Genomic DNA, 21,741 nt, shown 5'->3' with positions numbered 1-21,741 from the left:
GAGGGAGAGAGGGATATAGTACCTACACCTTCAATAGGAGATGAGATCCCATTGGCATTAATAATAGCAGTTTTAGGGTACCATATATATATATATATATATATATATATATATATATATATATATATATACAAGAGTGCTATCATTCCTCATTTATTAAAGGAATGAGTGCACAAATTTGCTCACAAAGATAATAATGCCTAAATTATAACTAACACAATATTTAACATATCTTAACAAAAATATCTGTCACATCTTAGATCTATGATGTTTACAAATTTATAAAACTCGAAAATTGTTAACATTTAATAAAGTTTAAATCCAGTCGTGTGATGATATCTAAGCAATATTTCCTAACATAGAAATAAAGTCTAAACTTCTTATGAGATGCTTTCAACCGAGGGATTTACAACATCGACAACAGTTATGAGAATACAAGAGGAATGAACCTCAAATGCACATACAATGAACAAGATGAACTTCACATGAGTCAAGGAAGATGTGAAAACCTAGCCTATATATGACTTTGTAAATATTAGAATAGGGTTTAATTTGAGGTATAATAGAATAGGATTTTCTTTGAACCATGTATTGGGCTTTGGAGGGGTTTTGGGCCTTGAAAGTGAATTGGACCAAAGTAGAGTTAGGCTTAGCTTTGCGCCACAAAAAGGAGAGTGCATTTCTACAGGATCTAGATTCTTTTTGCGCAAAGCTTGGTCACCAAGCTTCTCCTAGGCGCCTCCATGCATGCTTCATGCGACTTGCTTAGGAGGCAAGTTCTCTAACACAAATAATCCATATGTTGATTGTCCTGCACTTGATTTCCTTGTTGTTCAATATTTGGCTGCTAATGATTGCACCAATAACATTCTATATCATATAAATTTGGTTTGAAATTGAGAATTCACTTGATGAATTTTCTCCCCACTAGTTGCTAGTCGCATCCAAAGTTGAATAATCTCTTCTGGATTTATTTGTTGACTAGATGCTTGTGTCTGTTGTAAGTAACTATCATCATGAGAATCGATATGTCCAGTCCCATAAAATCATCTTCTATATACCTTCCACCTGCTTTCTCAAATCAACATTCATTCCTTAGACTCTCCTCCTCGGTAGGGTCTAGGGGAATGCATTAAGAGACACCAACAGGTACAATCTCTTGCAAAAATCTAGTTTGAAAATCTTCAAATTCAAGTAAGAAATGTTTGCATTAAAATAGTAAATAATAAATATAAAATATATGTAAAAATGTGTTGAATGTAAAATAATAAGACCCAATTGAAAAGGATGAATACCAAATAACACATTACACACAGAATACTAACCATTTAATTAGATTACTTATAATTGTTAATTTTTATTTCACGTCATATCACAATCATTTTTTTTTCTGTATTTTCTTAAATTAAATACTTTTAAAATCCAAATGATGTTAATTATATCTATTTTTTTCTCCTTCTTCTTTCAACCAATCTATTTCTTTTTCTCTTGTCAAACACGTGCAAAAGTTAAATATTAAAAGGCTGAACACACCATAATCTATCAGGATAAATAGTTTTACTCGAACAACAATGCTCTAAAAGTGGGTATAAAGAGTTTGGCTGTGTTGTGATTAAAATGTACAAGACTGGAGTTAGGTTACGACAGAGAACAATTTGACCCAAGTCACGGGCATGAAACTAAACTTAACTCTTCACGGCATAATAGATGCAATGCAAGTCCCACGAAATATGTGGAATTAATTTTTCTTGATACGTGAGGTTGCTACACTCTCCATTTCACATCTCTCATACTTCATATTTGAATTGCTGCCATAAAACTCTTGCAGCTTCGAACTGCAACCAACATGTACCCATGTGACTTTGGTGTCGGTGTTTCGATCCAAATTATTGCATGATCGTTAATTACGGCAATGACTCCGCTATTTCGATCCAAATCTTGCAGACTGATCGAGTTCAACGCTGCTTCATGAAAACCCCAATTCCAATTTCATAAGCAAACTCTGAAAACAAAGGGAACGAAGTATAAAAAGAAACACTAAGGCGAAGACTCTCTTTTTCATGGGCCACAGAATTTTAAGGGTGCTTCAGATGAAGTACTTGTATAGGGATCTGAGCAAACCAGTGATATACAATCTAAAAAATGAGGAAGAGACTTATAGATTTCTTCTTTGTATACTAACAGGATCCAAATGTGGATATTTTTATTTGTTTCCTTCATTTCTAATTTATTAATGATCAATGGTTTCATTCAATTTTATTACTTTCAAACCATGATGGAGAATTAACATAACAAAAAATAAATAATCTGCAAAGCAGTTTTCGAAATCACAACAGCTGTCATCACAGTTCCTCGTAGAAGAATGTTTTGAAAAGCTGCATAAGAACTATCTGGAAAAACATGGTGACAGCAACACCATCTCCATCTGAGCTTGGAAGAATTGCTGCTCTATCTTCTTGAAATGCACTTGCTAAACCATAATGCATAGGTTTTCCCCAAGCAAAATCTGCTTCATATATTGGCATTCCCAGCCAGCTTGTGAGGAGAATGTTATGATTCCCAGCATAGGGCACATTCAAAAGATGTCCTTGTCCCATGAAAAAGGCCCTTATGCTATCCAATTGCTCTTGCCCTAAAATAACACTTAACTGTGATCTTATATACTCATCTGTAACCATATAAACTGCTTCCCTTATCCTCTGAGTAGCATAACTCAAAGGGTTTGATATGATCTCTCCCTCGTTACATTTAGGTGTCACTGTTTTTGCCAAAGCATTCCCAAAATAGTTCTGAGGGAGTGGTAGATTCAATCTTTTGCGAATATCAACACTAAACCGAACCAGAGTTGGATGGTTTGAACTCTCAGCAGAAGCACGAGCCTTAGATGCACATCTCCATATATGAGCAGCAATAGCTTCAAATCTGCTAAAAGGGTGAGAGGTAAGAGTTCCAATGGCAAGGCCTTCACCACCATCAAAGGTTGTTAATTGTATCAGCATTAGAGGAATGTCCTCTATGGGTTGAGTATAATCAACTTTGGGAACAAGTTCCTCTGTGAATAGAGAAGGCGAAAAGTCTCCATAATCAGCAAATGTGTTTGTGGTTTCAGCTTCTACCAAGGTGACTCCCTTAGCGTTGCAATTGAGTTCCATTCGACCACTTTCTGTCAATCTCAATCTTCCAGCAACTGGATAGTAGTGCACTAAAATCTTGCTAAGAGACTTCATCAACCTCTCTAATGCATTCTTGTCGTGCTTTGCTTTGTAAACATAAAAACATGATACATGGCGTAGGTTTCCGATTTGGTCACTATCTGATAGCCATAAAGGGTCATTGGGAGTTGGTTCATTTGGAGTGACATTGTGAGAAGCCACAATGGTTACCATTTTGCTTGTTGAAGGCTTCAATGTGCCTGTGTCTGAGTCTACTTCTGAGCTTTCTCATTTGCCTCTTATAAAACTGCTCTCAGTGATTATGTGTAAATACATTATCAATAAAATATCTGTCACACATCTTAGATCTATGATTACAAATTTATAAAACTCGAAAATTGTTAACATTTAATAAAGTTTAAATGCAGTCATGTGATGATATCTGGCAATATTTCCTAACATAGAATAAAGTCTAAAGTTCTTATGAGATGCTTCTAACTAACACCCACAACAACAGCAATAATTAAGATAATATAAATAATTACACCATCCATTTTCGAACTAGTTAAGTCCGTTTTAGAACTTTCTTCTCTTTTTCCTGTACAGGTACCTAGGTTTGGGTTAGGATTCATCCTGATGCCCCTATTTTGTTTTTGGTATACACGTTTCAGCTCACTGTTTGATTTCTGGAGCTGCGGTGTTCCTCGGTTAAGTGTTTGCCTTCGTTTTCTAGCGTTTTCTAGGTAAAGAAAGCTAAAGTTAGGATTTTTTTTTAGTTATTTTGCTTATTCCTGATCTGTTTTACGTTTCTGGTGCTTAAGAAATGTTGATCGCTGCATAAATATGAAATATGTTCTAGAGTGTGTGTTTGGCTGAAAATGATGTTGCAGGTGTGAACATGTGAGAAACCTGCTAATCTCGCACAAGCTTAGGACAAGAAAGTTCTAAGGTTCACTTACTTGGAGGCAGAACGGACTTAGCTAGCTCGAAAATGGAAGGTTTCTTGTGCCCTAGCAGAGCTCTCAAGTGTTACAAAGGAGGGAAAGAAACTGTCTTTTAAAAAATGAGACAAGTGAGGACATTAGGGCTGGAAATGGGGTTCCCAAAATGGGCTTACTCTGGGCCCTCGAATAGGCCAAGCCCAAACCCCCTCTTAAAATAGACATTAATTAAAAGGGGTCGTATGAGGTGTCATCTTTTAAATAGTTTTGGAATATTGAGAATGAGAAAATGAAAAAATGAAAAATCATTTAGGAAATGACACTTCATATTGTAAAAGAAAATTGTTCAAAATTTAGTAGTCAAAAAACCATTTTCCTTTTATTATTATTGATCGATTTAGAATATTAGATGGAAATTATAGATGGACATCTAATATTAAAATTTTATATTCATAATCGAAAAAATTTGACTGGACATTACAGGATTTAATAGGGGTTTTAAACTGCAGAGACTATAGGGGGTTTAAAACCATGAGGAAGTACCTCGGTTATGAAACCACAGGTAAGTTTTCAATTTTCAGGATGCTCTAAAAGACAGGTAATCCATTGGTCATGGAGGTGTTACTGGGAATAACGCACGAAACAGGGTTATATCCACTGAAAATGACAAAAATAACCACACTAAGTAGGTTTCTTTTTTATTGTAGCTAAGATGCCACAGAACCATGGAAACATGTTTAATACCTTTCGGACTCCACTGAACACAAAGAGCAGCACGGTTTAGTCTAAGGATAACAAGTGTTGGCACCCATTCTGATGCCTCAAGGTTCCAAACATATCTACAAAGAACTCATGGTTTGCATCTAAACTTGTTATTATGCAATGTTCAAAAGTCACCAAGACCTAGGGTGACAAGTCTATGTTCTAATTCCGATCATGGGATGCAGTAACTATTCTATTTCATCTTGCACTCCAGTCCATCGAAGAAATTACCTGGTCATGCTGAGGAAGAAAAAAGCCAAGAAATGAAACTATTCATAAAATCTCCAACCAAATTAGTTAATCCATTATAAACAGAAATGGATTTGGGAAAGAAAATCCATCATTATGTTATTGGCATCAGAGTTGATTCCATGGACAAAGAATCAAATTACTAGACACAGATACTAGTTCATAGAACAATATGATATACACTAAAATATAATACAACTTATTGCAGGCAAATTGCATTATTCTGTTAGGACACAGCCTCCTATTATGAAGGTCCACAAAAGAAGAAACAAGGGAAAAGGAATATGCAGCTATTTGTTTTAATTCAAACAGCTGTGAAATCTGTTAGTTAAGTTGTTGTGTTGGGAAACTTGTAAAAATATAGGTGTGTTTTCATGTTTGGGAGGGAGGGATAAAATTAGTTGATTAGTGGGACATTCCTGGACCCTCGAAGTGCCAGGGGTGTGTCTGTAAAGGAATTTCTGAAACTTCTATACACAATTCTCAATTCCTTTGTTTGAGTTTGCATTCTTTTTTTTATTTATTTATTTTTTTTTTTTTGAGTTTCTGGTCCAGTTTCTATAACATTCCTACTGCACTTCCAATCATTTCTGACAATCGAACTTAACCATTTTAATCATTAAGTATCAAAAAGACCAGTTTTACATATCTTCTACTGTCATCAAATCCAGAAGCAAGGGTACAAAATTAATAACATTATTTTAATTGAAAAAAGAAGGAGAAATATTAGCATAATACCTTTTGAAGAACATACACCTTTTCCCATTTGTCTTCAACAGACCTATAGATGTGCACTTCATTATTGTTTGGACATAAAGCAACCACTACAGAAGGAGATAACTATATTATAATATTTGAAGAATTAACAAATTAATAATATGCCTTAAAGACAATAAAAAGAAGATTTGTTAATTTAAGTCCCATAAACAGTACTCTTTATCTTCGAATATAATATGATACATTAAATGTTAAAATGTTTGCATATCATATTCATGAAACACTAAAATTGCCGGAGATGATATTTGCACGATAAAAAGAAAATCTTGAAGCATCTTAAATTATTTCCATTGTTTGATGAGCTTTATAACAATTATGTCTTGGACAAAGCATCAACTTGGTCCAAAGCAACAACTTAAAATTATTTTCCTAGTATTAATGCATTAGCAACAAGCAAATAAATATCAGAAAATATTTACACTATAATTTTCTTCTTATTTGGTTTTTAATTTTTAACACGGAAAAGTATGTTGTACAATTGGAGAAGCAAATAAGGACAGTCGAAGAGAAATCACTCGAGGAGTATGTACCTGGAACCGCTAATAAGTTTGAAAAGTTAATTTGACGCTCACCCAAATTTTATCTAATCAATAACATGGATTTCATAAAAATTTGTTTTTTTTACTTCTTTAGGTTATTTTTGGAGAAATTCTACGTATCATAAGTTAGTACATTATTGAACTTTACAGTTATTTTGTGACTTTATTTTTTTTATTAAGTTTATTGTCTTCTGATTGTTTGTTTAATTAAATTTTCTTGATGTGTTGTATTCTATATATATATATATATATATATATATATATATATATATATATATATATATTAATTAGAAAAACTCATGTTTTACATTAAATCAACACTTGAGGATTTATTTTTGATTTTTCCTAAATTCAATTAGGGCAACAATCGCCAGTTTTTCACATAAAGAAACAATGTTGAGGAAACAACAATAATATTCAGCTTTGTATATTGTTTTAATGAACATTGAGAAAAGAAATTGATTTTCTTTTTTTATGAAAATCAATGTTATGGTTTGTTACTAGCACTCCAACATTTACTTTAAAAAAATAATTGTGTGGCACTCAAATGATACAGCCAGGGAATACTTACATACAGAAAGAAGAAACTACCTAACATTATTTTCATAAGTAATAGATGTCATTTAAATGATTGATAATGTGATGTAACAATTGTATGGAAGATTCACAAGCATTGCACACTAGTAAAAAAGTAATTTTTAATGGCAGTCACTTAGTGGCGGTCATAATAAAATGACACTATACACAAAAATATAAAAAATTGTATAAGATTTATAGTCGGTTTAAAACCAACTGCTTTTTCTGATACGTATTCCAACTGCTTTCGTTTGGTGAGTAGTAACAGGGAAGTGAAGGAGGTACATGATACATTTTCTTCGACAGATTTTTCATACGTACTTATAAAGTTCCTCCGATTTTCTTCCGCATCATCTTCTATTCTCCTTCATAGCATTTCTCCTTGCGGAAGCCATTCTCCCTTGTATCGTGTAAGTCATCTTCTCTTTGTGGATTTACACCTTTTCATTAGTGTTATTCTCTAACTGTAAGTAGATTTTCTCTCAAGTCAATTTCAAATTTGTTTTTCATTTGAAGTTTCAAAATTTGTAAACCCTAATTCAAACTACTTTCTGATGTGTTTTTTAATTGGTTCAAGTTGATTTTCTACAGTTCATTCATCAATCAAGTTCCTGTAATTTTTTTTATCTATGCAAAGAGAGAAAGAGTAAGATAAAGTAATTGATTTGTTCCCTTTATAGGTATTTTTTTTATTTGAGCAAATCTTAAATCGTTTTCTTTTCCATGTAGTTATAGTGGTTCCAGATGGATTAAAGGCATGCGTTTAATGGCCTCCTCTAAGAAAAACAACGAATGCAGTGAGAGATTAATTAAGTGAGTCTAAAGTAAGTTTCACTACCTCAATTTTGCCAAATTTGTCTTTTAATGTGAATCTTACAGAGTTAATTTTCTTGGAGTTTGGTTTGTTGAGTGTGAATTGATTGACTTTTAATTTAACTATATGTTATATTTGTAATTCTTTCTACAATTTTCACTTGCATGAACTGAGTGACATATAAAGACATGCAAATTTTATTGCACAATACATCTACAAAACCACTTCACTTGAAGAAAATATCCTTTCTAGATTAGTTTTTCTTCTGAAATTTCACATAGAAACTATAAGTTTTGCAAACTCTTGTCTGGTGCACTTGTACATTGCCAATTTTGGATGTTTATAGTACATACGTGGAAACTATGCAGGACGTGCCCCAGCTGAAAAGTTTTAAAGAGAAGAAATTGATTTGGTGAAGTACGAAGAGTTTGCCAGATTTGAAAGTGAATCAACTAAGATGGATAATGAAACGAGAGGTATAAATTTTATTTTACACTTGGATAAGAATGTGTTTTTTTTTATCTTATTTTAATGTATTGACTGTGCTCTCTGTTAAAACATTTGTAAATATTGTAACATTTGGAAATCTTCCAAAGCACCCTGACTAAAATTGTAGCCTTGATGGTGGTACCCTTTTAGTACCCTTTCTAATATTACATCTGGCAAGTTTTCTGGCATAATTAGGATAGCACTGTTGCCTGATTCTGACCCTAAGTACGAGGTAATCCTCTGTAGGTTCAGCTTTTGTTATCCTGTCTACGGGGATGCAACATTCACAAATCCGTTTTGTGGAAACTATAAATGGGAAAAGAAAGGGTGGGGGGAGTTGTTAATGGCTAGCTCACCCTCTTCACCAAAGATTAAGGAGCAGATTTTGGATTTGGTGTTTATAATGATCATCATTATAATATGGGGTACTTTCTTTATGGAATTGCGGTGCTTGCAAAGATTGATTTAGCTTGGGTAAGGAAGTACAAGCCTCAAGTCTATTCACCTGTGACAGATTTTATGAACTTGGGAAGAAGATCAGACTCTAATTACACATGTTTGAGGTACTTTGATCTGTATAAATTGCACTCTTGGACATGAGGCTTAACTGAATTTTCAAACTTTGAATTATAATGAGAGTACTAGTTTAATTCAGATAATAGATTAAGAGGCTAAAGGCTGAGAACCCTGATATGGCTCACTAAGAAGCTTTTAGTACAACTGAAAAAAATGTAAGGTCTAATTTCTTACTTCATTTAAAACATAATGATTCTTTCATATTTGAAACAAATTGCTTTAGCTGATTAAAAGTAGTTATTAGGAGGAGATTCTTTGGTAGGACACTGCATCTATCTTTGGTAGGACACGGTATTCTAAAAGTATGTAGAATGCATGTTAACTTTTCTTGAGTAATGCAAATGCAATTCACTTCACATGCATCTTTAAGCCTACTCACCATTATGTGAAATTCAGGTCAATCAAAAAGATGATCAAGGTTTTCATGGAATAAAGGTCCAAATGAACCCCATCTTTGAAAGGACATCATTTGCGTGAAGAAAGTTCAGTTTTTATGACATGACAAGAGATTTTTTTTTTTTTTTTTGTCTTAACATTAAGGCTGCCTCTAAATCATTTTCCAAATGAAGAAAATAAGCTCTTTTGTGGTAATGAAAATGAATTAAGTAGGATTAAGAGGTCACAATTCGAGACTTTGAGAAGTACTTAAATTAATAGTTTTATTTGACAGCATATTGGTTCCATTAATTTGTCTCCTTGACCACAAATGTGTTTTTGTTTTTTCTCAGGTAAATGTTCATTTGTTGAAGCGTTTTGAAAAAACCATTACTACTTTTTTTTTAAATTATTCATTTTATTAAGAAATACCTTGTTTAACAAACCATTGTTTATAATTTTTTAATAAAGGTAGTATATTTAAACATTTTATTATTCCTGTACAGAAGTTTTAAGGATACTTTCCTTAACTTAATTACATTTACCCACTGAATATTGCCTTTATCCTTTGATTTTTATTTCAGCCACTCATAAAAATAATTTGGAGAATATGATCGGACACTGAAATAAAATTTTGGAGAATATGATCGGACAATAGTTGATCAGGATGAATATAATATTTTTTTTTGAAAAAAGAGTAATTATTTTCGTCACAGTTATAACCGTCACTAAATATTACATGAAAAATTTTAAAATTTAATTTAAAGGCGGTTAAAACTGCCACTAAATGTTGAGTAATTTTTAAAAATAATATTATTTTCCTGGTGGTTGTAACCGCCGTTAAATACTAGATAATTTTTTTTTAAGTTAATTTAGAGGCGATTAAAATCGACTGTAAATATTTTAATGGCGGTTATTTCGATGGTTATATTAAACCGATACTATAATACTTTGTGGCGCCAAATTCTATGTTGGTTAGATAATTGATAGAAAATAAAATAGTGGCGATTAAAATCGTCGCTAAATAACCGATTTAACTGAGTTAAAAATTATTATTTTTGTAGTGGCAATGGATAAAAATGTATATGAACAATTTAGTTTTTGGAATTGTGATTTATTATTACATTAGTGCTCTGAAATAGAAGAAATGCACTTTGTTAATCACTTTAATCCAAAGTTATATGAATCAATGTGATTTGAATGATAATATTAACACGTTTAAAGATATTTTTTTTGTATTTTGTTCGATCTAAAGAATAAAGTGATTATTAAATTGACCATTTACTCATCAAGAAATTGGATATTTATCTGAATGTGTGTGAAGAACAGATAAGGAAGATTTGTACTAATCTCTACTGTGAACATTAGGATCAATCCATTAGTAATTCACTCAAACAAGCTACTTCATATAAAAAATAAAATTCCCTAAGGTAAATACTCCATGGAATTTTTAGCTATCCAATTTGTACTATGATCAACATTATGGAAAAAGTGTTAAATTTCTCATTTGATGATTTTATATAGGGGTGGGCAAAAAATTTAGTTTTTCTAATCTGCTCTCTTTTTAATCTGTTTTGCTCCATTATTAATCCATTTAATTATATATGGATTTTTCTTTTATCTGTATTTTATAAACTTTTTCAGATTGGATTTCTGTTTTAGTTATATAAATTAAAAATAAAAAGAATCCAAATTTTAAATCAGATTATATTCAGATAAAAATAATAATCTGAACCTAATTTCAATGTTCCAGATTAAAATTTTTTGAGAACCCTAAATCCCTTCTTCTTCTTTGCTAACCCCCAAAATCTCGAGAACCTCTCTTCCTCTGCTTCTTCTAGCTTCATCTTCTTCTTCTTTGCTAACCCCCAAAATCTCGAGAACCTCTCTTCTTCTGCTTCTTCTAGCTTCATCTGTGCTTCACCCCCAAATTTTCGAAAACCCTAAACCCTCTCTTCCTCTGTTTCTTCTTGCTTCTTCTGTGTTCCTTTTGGACATCTGTTTTTAGCATTAAAACAGCACTGTGATTCAAACGTGGTGGTTTGTGCTTTAGCAGTGGTGGTTTTCTTCCGCTTTGTAAGTACTATGTGTCCCTTCCTTTTGCTCCCATTGTATTTTACTGAAGAAGTTTTATTCAGATTTTGTTATGTTTGGATGAATTCACACTTGACTATGTTTTTATCCCATTGGATGAATTCTGTTGTTGCATAATCTGATAATTGTTGCTGAAATTTCCACAGTGAATTGTCTGAAAAAAGTTTTCTTTAGTTCCTTCCAGGTCTTGAAAACTAAAATCCCATCTCAATCTGAGTCCTGAAAATTTAAGGGATGAGCAACGACATGCAAGGCTCTTCACTGGAAATGAAGATTGCAACAAAACAGAAACAGAGAGTCCTTCTGCTGAGCTTGTATTAGCTTTTTACGATAAGTGAGCACTATTTCTCTTGAAAGCTAGCATACAAAAAATCTCAGAATTCAATACTTTTTACCATCGTTCTGTTTTTTGGGGTCCTCTGTGCTGTTATTAAATATTACTAATCAGAATTCAGGTGCACATTGAAAATAGTAATAAAAAAAAAGGTTATAGAATTGGCCAAGTTGGATCAAAAGTTTTACGAGCAGTTTATTGCATTCTTTTGGGTGGCTAATGTGTAATTGGTCAAGAGTTTGTTTGAGTAAATTATTTAAGAGATTAAATTCTTCGATTGATCTTTTTTTATACACATGACTTCTATCATCGAATGTTAATTATATACTTAAAAGAATAGAGTTGTCAACATTACCGTGCTGTTTTTAGTTACTGTGTTTGAGAATATAAGACAAATTACTAAAATATGTTTTTTTTTTCTTTAACTCTTAAAAATGTTTTTTAATCCATATATAATTACAAAATAATTGAAAGTATTCATTTTGAATTGGGCATCTTTATCATCATTTCGTCATTAACATACTTTATAAGTCTTATGTGGTTTTTTCAACTATCAAATTAAGATTGTTTGTTTTACTTATGGTAGGTAGGCTTTTGAATGATGGTTTTGGTCCACATAATTCTGTTTTCCGATACAAATTTGGGCATATTTTTCTTCTAACTTGGTCATTGAAAATAAATTCTAGTTGGTCCGTAAATACAAAGCATTGTTATAGTATTTCTATTTTTCTTTTACGTCTTTAATTTTAAGATGTATTACTCTTATTATTTATGTTTTACGCTTTTATTTTTGTAGGACAGGAGACTTTCAAACTATTGATAGTAACTTGATTATCTTTTCTTATCAGATACAGTGGTAACTATGGATGAAGATGATTGTTCCGTCTCAAAACCAATTGAACATGCACTTTCTACTCCATCAATTGTTAGTGGCTCTGCAAATATGGGACCCCCTTCTCATGAGGGACGGAAAAATCGATCAGAAGCTTGGAATCATTTCATTCAACTAGAACCAAAATCGGATAAAAGGGCTCAATGCAAGTATTGTGATATCCTTATTCGATATGAGAAAGGAACAACTGCAATGCGTAATCATGTGTTGAGATGTCCAAATAACCCCAATAAAGAAGTAAACAAGAGACAAAAAGTAGGTTGTGAGATATTGATAATGAGTTTGAGTTAATGAGCCATGGAAGAGATTTTGAACTTTGTAATCGAATGGGTGTTGTTGCATTCTATTTGAAGAGACTGTTAAAATTGCCATGAACTCTATAGTGTTTTGGATTTGTTATTTTTTAATGTTAGTGATATTGTATGAGGACGTAATGACTTTATAATAATTTTCATTACCAAAAGATTAAATGATTTTATATGGACAATTATATGATTTTAATTTTTTTTAATGCTAAGAATTTAAATAATATATTATTTTTAATCTTTAATACTATTAAATTTATAATATTTTTATATTTTTATTATTTTATATATTATTTTACTTTTTTTAAAAATATTTATGTAGTGGATGAAATAATTATTTTATTTTTAAAATATAAATTTAAAATTAAAATTAAAAATTAAAAATTAAAATTAAATTTATAAAAAGTTAAGTTTCATTAAAAATGGATTTAGAAATAAATCTAGATTCTTAATTGATCCAAATATTTAGATAAGGATATCTAACTTGATCCTAATATTTGGATATAGATTTTAAAATATCCAAATTGTTTTTTCAACAAAAAAGTGGATATGGATCAAAATCTGAACCATATATTTAGATTCAAATTGGATTTGGAGCGGATATCTAATTATCCAATCCATGCCCACCCTTAATTTTATAAGAACAACCTTAATGAAGTGGAAAAAGTTATTTAGTACCCTTATTCAATCTCATCAATAGCATTAACAAATTTGTCATGATTATTTCATTATTCAACACTTTCAAAGAAAAAAAAAATGATTATATAAGAGAGAGCACTCTTACTTAAGGCAGGAAGGAAAGCAAGAACAATCTCCTCATTCATGACAAAATGACTTAGATAACTCTCAGAAAATAAGGTAGAAACATGACCTGATTGAATCAACAACACAGAAAAATAGTTAGCTTTTGGCTGCTATGGAAACTTAATTGTTAATGCCAAGTGTTATGAGGAATGAGAAGTGAAAAATATGTGCTAGGATATCCATCCTGTTGCAGGAACCTGTTACACACAAATAGATATAATTCTAATATTGATTTTAGCGATCAATCACAAATATCATCCCATACCCATAAACATGTTAAAAACTGAATGCGAAAGCGTACCTGTCAACACTCAATTCCGTTTGGGTGAATAAATTTATTTTTTAAAAAAAATAAAAAATAAGTTTTTAGTTAATGAAAAATAATAAAAAAATCTGAAACAAAATTTTCTTTGGATTTTCAAACTTTAATTTTAGAAAAAGAAAAAGAAAAAAGAGACATGAAAAAAAAAAGAAAAAAAGGAAAAAAGAAGGAAGAGCCTAATTTGTTATCACACTCCTCTTCATGAGCTCAACAACTCAACATATCTTCTACCTTTGTTCTGATAGAGAGAGAAATTAGAAATTAGTGATATGATTCTAATAATTAAAAGCAATATCTCTTAATTAGAATCAATATTACTAATTAGGATTGATTTTTGTGCTCTGATTTGTTAATGGTTATAATCAATATTACTGATCTTGATTGATTTTGTGCTCTGATTTGCTATGATTTGATCTCCGTGATGTGTTGCTATCATGACCAATTCCTTCCTTACATTGTTCATTACAATTAAGGCTGAGATTGCATTGATATTGCAAGGTGAGTATAAATACACACTTTGTCATGACCGAAAAAAAAGATTATCTACATTTCTCTAATTCTTTTCCATCACAACTCCCACATACATACCTCCTTTTATATCTCTCTTTCAGCAAAAAAAAAAAAAAACATATTAAAGGAGGTAGAAAAAAAGAAGAAGAAAACATTCTCTACACTCTCTCTTTCTCTCATTACCACCCACATAGAAACCTCTCATCTTTATCTCTATTGGAAAAACAGGCACAAAAATATTAGAAAAGGAAGCAAAAAAAAAATAAAAGAGAAAAGGTGAGGAGATATTGAAAATTTTTAAGGTACGTCACTCTCAATTCTTTCATCTTTTGATTTAGTTTTTTTCAATTTTCATTCTTTTTTTTTAATCATAAAAAATATTTTTTCCCTTTTCTTTATTGTCTGTCCGGCCGCTCGCGTCGCATGACATCCAATTTAGAATTTTGTTTTTTCTAAACATATATACATATAAAAATAAAAAATAGCTTTCTTTATTAACTATTTTATATCTATTTGGTTGCTCACGTCGCAATGACATCCACAACTACTTTAAAATAACTTTAAAAAAAATATTAAAAATTTATATCTGATTAAAAAAATTAAAAATAAAATATTAGAAAAAAGAATTTATTTCAAGTGTCTATCCGGTCACTTGCGTCGTGTGACACCAATTTTAAAATAATACTAAAATTTAAATAAAAAGGTTTTCAAAATTATAAAACAAATTAAATCATTTTTCAAATAATTTTCCAAATAGTTTTTCATAAAGAACTACGTAACCTTGATTCTCCATTGTAAATGGAGATACGAGATACGTAGGAGCAAGGATTAATCCTTGTCGGGCCTAATAAATAAAAAAAATATTTTTGTTTCTTTTGTAAATTCATTTATTATTTTTTGGGAAAAATAAATATTTTAAAGAACCACAACTTTTGCACATTTAATTAAAGGTACCGTCTTAGGACGGGCGTTGTGGGGTTTTTCGCAGACCTTGCTCTTTTTGTATGGTTTTCCATAGTTTCCTATAATAAATATGGTGACGACTCCACACTCTTTTTCTATTTTTACAAATTTAATTTTTTTGGCTTGTCGTCCCGTCGCGATTTCGGTTGCGACAGTACCTGAATTCTACATAATGATAATACTGTTAGAGCATTGTTGATCCTCTGATCTTCCTTCCTTAGAGAACCTGTATTTCCTTATAGATTTTCTCTCTTGATGGGGAAAGAGAGAAAGGAATAGGAATAGAAACTTACGTTCTGTGTGTGTGCTCTCAGAAGGGGACCATGACCCTTTAAATAACCTAATTAGGTTAATTACTTTAAGATTTAGTATTTCTAATTTGGCCCCTCATTAAATTAGAAACTACTTTATGGTCTCTACATAGTTTTTATTTTCATGACGTATGCCTTTAGCCAAAACATTAATTTAGTCAGATCACTATATTATTTGGCTTAATAAATAATGGCTCTAACACATTTAAATATGTATCATATATATGTTTGACCCAAAATTACTGACAGAACTAACATAGTGAATAATGCCCCTTTTGGTCGAATTGCCGAAACAAGAGTGTATTCACTAATTGGGTTGCTAACTTTTCCTTCCATCTCGACATGTGAACTGTACACTGCAAATCTAGAGCGATCAAGAAAAGGTCTAACTTGAATCATAGAGTTCTCTGCATTCATTCTTAAGAATTTCTTGAGAACCCCGTTTGGAGAAAATGAGTATAAGAATCCATCCAATGAACCAATAAATATCCATCATGTTACATCAAGTCAAGAAAGAGTATGTTTCTGATTTTGTTAATAGCACTTCTATTGGTTGTACTGATTTTTAAGATTAATGCAGAGGTTTATACATAATACACACTTTAAATAATGGGGGCAAGTATGAGGCAATATGAACATCTATAAAAGTCTAATTCAGATATATATATTTTTATAAATTAGAGGCAATATGATTACATTTACTAATTAGGAGACCTCATATAAAGGTTTAAATTAATGAAGTTTGATTTTCTAGGGTAAGGCTTCAAATAATCCAACAGCAAAGGACTTACCATTAGAGTCCATTATAGGAGCAGAGTCAACTTTGCTTAATGGCCTTATACTTCTCTGCCATAAGACATTACCTGAAAAGACATATAGAGGCAGAACAAGAGCCTTGGTTGGAATTGTTATATACAAATGGTTGTGGTGTATCCTTTCCTGTTTGGATTTGGATTTATTTATATTATCACCAAATAATTGTTATACAAGTAGCATTAAAAGGGATCAATATGATTTCATAAGTTGATTTAATCTAAAAGACCACTAGCCTTGATAAACAAAAGTTAGTGACCAAATTATACAATAAAAAAATCACAAACAAAAATACGATTTGATTCCGGTTAGATGAACTCTAAATTTATTTATTAGTAATTAAGCAAATTAATCAAGAATAATAATACATAATACTTTGTTATTGAAACAAACTTAAATTATTATCTTATATAAGTATAAATCTAAAATATTTGAAAACAAACACCTCTAGAAAAGACCGTTATACCCATATTTAATTTTTTGACACTTGTCCAAGTTTTTGGTTTTTTTTGTCATTCTCCTCTTTTAACCCTTTTAACTCTTCCTGCTCTCCGTTATATTGGGATTCATCTTTTAGGCTTCCTGACTCAGTTTGAAATTTCCTCTGTCTTTTCCTTCCTCTACGTACTCTGCTCCTCCATTTTTAGGTATGTAATTTGTGCATATATAATTTCTTTGTTTTTTGTGAGTACGTTATTCATGGAATTTATGTTTTTGTTGATATGGATTTTGTGTATATATAATTTGTTTGGTTTATATGACAACATTATTGTTCAATAGATACTATACTTAAGATATATATGAGGTTCCGAAGGAAGTTCTTGAAACTAAATACTTTGGACTTTTTGACAATTTTTTTGTCTTTACAGGACAGACAATATGATTGACTCTTTTAGGTAAGTTTATTCAACACCAGATGGTAAAGTTTCTTCAATGAAACCTCTGGATGTTTCAGTCACTTTAAATCAGTAGCATGGGAAACATAAATTGTTATTCAAGATCATTTAATGCAATAACTTACTATTTCAAATGAGAAAAAATAGAAGAATAAATATCACAAATGAATCTGAACGATGTTTTAAATAAGAAAATTAAAGATATTTTTAATAAAAATTAAGATTAAAGATATTTACTATGGTTGCTTTAGAACCCGATAGTGAAAAAGGTAAGTTTTTAGAGTTTTAGGTTTTGTTTGGTTAATTTATTTTATGGTGTCACAACCTAAATCGCGACGGCACGGTGAACCAAAAAAGAAAACGAGTTTGAAAAGAGATTTGGAAGTCGCCACCATAGTTATTCTGGAAAACTATGGAAAACCATAAAGATAAAACAAGTCTGCGAAAAATCAGATTTTGGATTCAGGAGTCGGTTACGCGTAGGAAAGGGATTAGCACCCTACAGCGCTCGCCCAAGCCGGAGACGTCGACCTCGTTCTTGGCGGCTCAACGACTTAGTTCTTGAAAGCTAACCCCGAGAGATCGTCACCTCGCCGCAACCATCGAAAGACGTCGGCGGCGGCAGTGGTGTCCACCACAGACGTTGACGTCAAGAACCCAGAGATGCTCGACCTTCACTCTCCCTCCTCTCAGGCACGACTCGCACTGCTCTCGCGACACCCAGGGTCGCTGCCATTTGTGCGTGTCTTCCGTTCAAAGCTCTGAATCGTTGGCGGCCTCGCCAGCAGCGTTGGTTTCTACTCCTTTGTTCATCTCTCTATTGTGATTAGATATGGATGATGGGGGAATATGAGGCTTGAGTGTTTGGTACTAGAAAGGGGGTTCCGGTTCTCTGTTTTTTATCTTGGTTTCTATGCAGGTGGATTCGAACATTGAGGAAGAAAATATTGTTGTTAGAAGAAGGTATGAATTTAGAGATGTAAGCCAAGACAAATTTTGGCTTATTCGTGTGCGAATTGCGTATTGATGAAAATGAGTATGAAGTGAAAGGTTAACAGGGGATGGATTTTTGATGGGGATGGAGAATGGAGGTATTCATGAACAAGCTGGAAATGAGGACGAAAAAGAAAATGGTTATGGTGGTTATGAGCGGATGAAATGCGAAGGAATTGGGGTCTCACATATGATGAAAACATGAATGGGTAAGATGTGGGTGAACAAAAACACATATGAAAAATGCAGTGGCTGAAGATGAAAGTTGGCGATGATGGAAACTGATGGTTCTACGAATGGGAGTGTTGTGGGAAGGGGATGATAATTAGAGGAATTGGTCTGCGGCAGCTGAATGGATAATGAGTTTTTTTGGTGTGTTGATGATGGAAAGGGAGCGTGACAATGATGGAGGAGGCAATGTGATGGTGGGTTCGTGGAGATGATTATTAGCGAAGAAGATGAAGGATGGGATGGCTTATTTGGAGGTGCTTGTGGGCTGAAAAGATGAAGTGTGAGGGATAGATGGAGGGAATTCGTAGCTGTGGTGGTTCAGTTGGGTAGTGGTGAGCATATATCGTTTCTCACATTCAAACAACAACATGACATATAACATACTTGAATGATGATATAACAAATCTCACGGACAACCACAACATTCTACTCAAAATACAATTCACAATTTCATCAATGTACAGTTTCATTTACTCATGTATTCAAAGTCTTGAAGCTTACCTCTTGGAGCTTTTCTTAGCTTGTAGCACCTTTTTTATCCCGCTGGTGGCTCTCGGCCCTTATGTTTCTCTCCACTGTATTTTTTCTCTCCCTCTCCTACGAGTTCGCTGTTCCCTTATGCTAGAAAGTTGTCCCCTTTTCAAACGACTCTCTCCTCCTCGTTATCATGCTAGTTTCCCATTTTATGTATATTTAGTTTGAATTTTTGCCAATGATCAAAAGCATGAAACATGTTACCTTCCGGCCACCCTACTAGCATTGCTATGTCTAATCCTACGATTGCCCCGGTTGCCACATATACCCAATCTTTCTATAGTTATGTCAAGACGCAGAAATGGGCCAAAAAGTGACGATACTAACATTTCTCTGGCATGGAGAGGAAAAGGATAGCAAAGTTGACTATCATTTTCTCTTTTCCTTTTTTTTTTCATTTTTACCATTTTAATTTTTTTATATTTTTTTGGAAAAAGAATGAAACGAAAAAAAGAAAAACAAACAAAAATATTAAAATTAAAATTAAACTTACAAATTAAAATTAAAATTAAAATTAAAAAAAGATAAAATAAAACAAGATAAAAAAGAATAAAAAAATTAAAATAGGATGAAAGTAAAAGTAGTAATATATCTATACTTAAATCAATGCTCACTTTTTCCTATTGTTCTCTTCTCCTAATTATTCTTAAAGTAAAATTTTATTTCTTATCCGGACTAAATTGGGTGTTGATATATGGTTTTAATTGTTATTATCAGTTTAACTGATATATTGTTGATAAGTACAAAATAGTTGGTGCTCACAAGTATTGTTTCATCCGATAATCGAGATTCGATTTGGCTTTCACAAAAAGTGTAGTCTCCAATATTGGATTCTTTTTTAATTCATACTTTTTGAAATCTTTTAAATTTGTATATTTGCAATTAATAATAATATGAATAATTTCAAAATAACTTTTGTTAATTAGTTGATTTTAGTAATTATTTTAAATTTCTTTAATTATAAATTAATGTTTTTGTTGGTAATTTATAATACTATTATAATTACTATTACTTTTGTTGTTATTTTTATTTGAATCAATAATATATTTGATTTTAAAGTATTCATTTAATTATTAGCCAACAAATTTAAAGTAATATTTATTTGAATCAATATATTTACTTTTGTTTATAATATTTTTTTTATTGTCAACTAATTTTAAATATTTGCTTAAGTTTTATATCTATTCTTCTATGTTTCTGTTAACAAAGTTTAACATAAACTTCGTTTTGTATTTTTGTTTCAAACATGATCCATAATACACAATATACCTACAATCTATTTTTAACAATCATCCGTGCATATGCATCTCATTTTTATGTAATATACATGTGTTTGTATGTACACATGTTTTTATTTGAAAATGTTAACATCAATTTCATGTTGAATTTATTTTGTACGGGACCATATTACACAATATGCATACATTTTACTTCAATAACGACTCATACATACATATTTCATCATTTCATTCTAATATAAATACATGTGTTTATATTTATACATGTTTTTGTTTAAATATTTTAACATCAATGTCATGTTGTATTTATTTTATATTGAAACATATTACACCATATGGATACATTTTACTTTAACAACGACCCATGGAAATGCATTTTAATTTTATATAATATATATGTGTTTATATCTACATGTATTTATATCTACATGTGTTTCTATTTAAACAAATCTAACATCAACTTCAGATTGTATTTATTTTGTATGGAAATATGCTTACATTTTACTTTAACAAGAATCTGTGCATACGCATCTCATTTTAATATAAAATACAAGTGTTTATATCAATTTCATACGCATCTACATGTGTTTTTATTTAAACATTCTACATCAGTTTCATGTTGTATTGACTTTTTATGGGACCATATAACACCATATGTCTACATTTTACTTTTTAACAACTATATGTGCAAATGCATTTCATTTTAATGTAACATACATATGTCTACATGTGTTTCTATTTAGAAATGTTAACATCAATTAATATGTTGTATTTATTTTGTACGAGACCATATTACACAATATATCTACATTTTACTTTTAACATCAATAACCATATACGTATTTCATTTTAATATAATATGTAACTCAAAAGTATAATTATAAATTTTAATTTTATAACAATATTGTTTTACTATATATTACTAATCAATTAATGTTAATTTTATAATTTAAAACAAAAAATTCATATCTAACTATTATTTTTTAATCTTATTATTAATATTAATATTATTATTGCTATTTAATTTAAATATTAATTACTTAATCATATCAATATGACTTTTTCTTTTAATTAATTAAACTAAAATCATATTGTTATAATTAATTAAATTAATTATAAATTTAAATAATAAATTAATTATTATATAAATTAATCAATAATAATAATCATTAAAATTGTTGATTTATATATAATAATAATAAAATATGTTTTAAAAATATTCAAATTATTGATTTATATATAATAAAAAGA

General features: G+C 31.0%; 1 protein-coding gene and 1 long non-coding RNA gene across 3 annotated transcripts; one reads left to right on the top strand and one right to left on the bottom strand.

The window, feature by feature from the left end:
- Window positions 1–2,342: 2,342 nt before the first annotated feature.
- LOC114186815 (hydroxycinnamoyl-CoA:piscidic acid hydroxycinnamoyltransferase-like) lies at window positions 2,343–3,395 on the bottom strand. Its single transcript, XM_028074844.2, has one exon. It carries the CDS (start codon window positions 3,384–3,386, stop codon window positions 2,343–2,345), a length of 1,044 nt encoding a protein of 347 aa, XP_027930645.2. The 5' UTR covers window positions 3,387–3,395.
- Window positions 3,396–10,985: 7,590 nt separating this feature from the next.
- Window positions 10,986–12,945, top strand: LOC146885801 (uncharacterized). 2 transcript variants are annotated; one of them, XR_014995490.1, is made up of 3 exons: window positions 10,986–11,326; window positions 11,519–11,678; window positions 12,527–12,945. It is a non-coding gene; the product is annotated as an uncharacterized LOC146885801 (long non-coding RNA). The 2 variants fall into 2 exon arrangements; XR_014995489.1 differs by having other exon boundaries at window positions 10,989–11,326; window positions 11,529–11,678.
- The last annotated feature ends 8,796 nt before the right edge of the window (window positions 12,946–21,741 follow it).

Source organism: Vigna unguiculata, chromosome 6, assembly GCF_037176805.1.
Source record: "Vigna unguiculata cultivar grain cowpea cultivar isolate G323 ecotype 2 chromosome 6, ASM3717680v1, whole genome shotgun sequence".
Lineage (NCBI taxonomy): Eukaryota > Viridiplantae > Streptophyta > Magnoliopsida > Fabales > Fabaceae > Vigna > Vigna unguiculata.
This window is presented reverse-complemented; position numbering and strand designations above follow the sequence as displayed.

Excerpts from the sequence above, each read along its gene's own strand:
- LOC114186815 (XM_028074844.2), bottom strand. The coding sequence starts at position 3,386 with ATGGTAACCATTGTGGCTTCTCACAATGTCACTCCAAATGAACCAACT.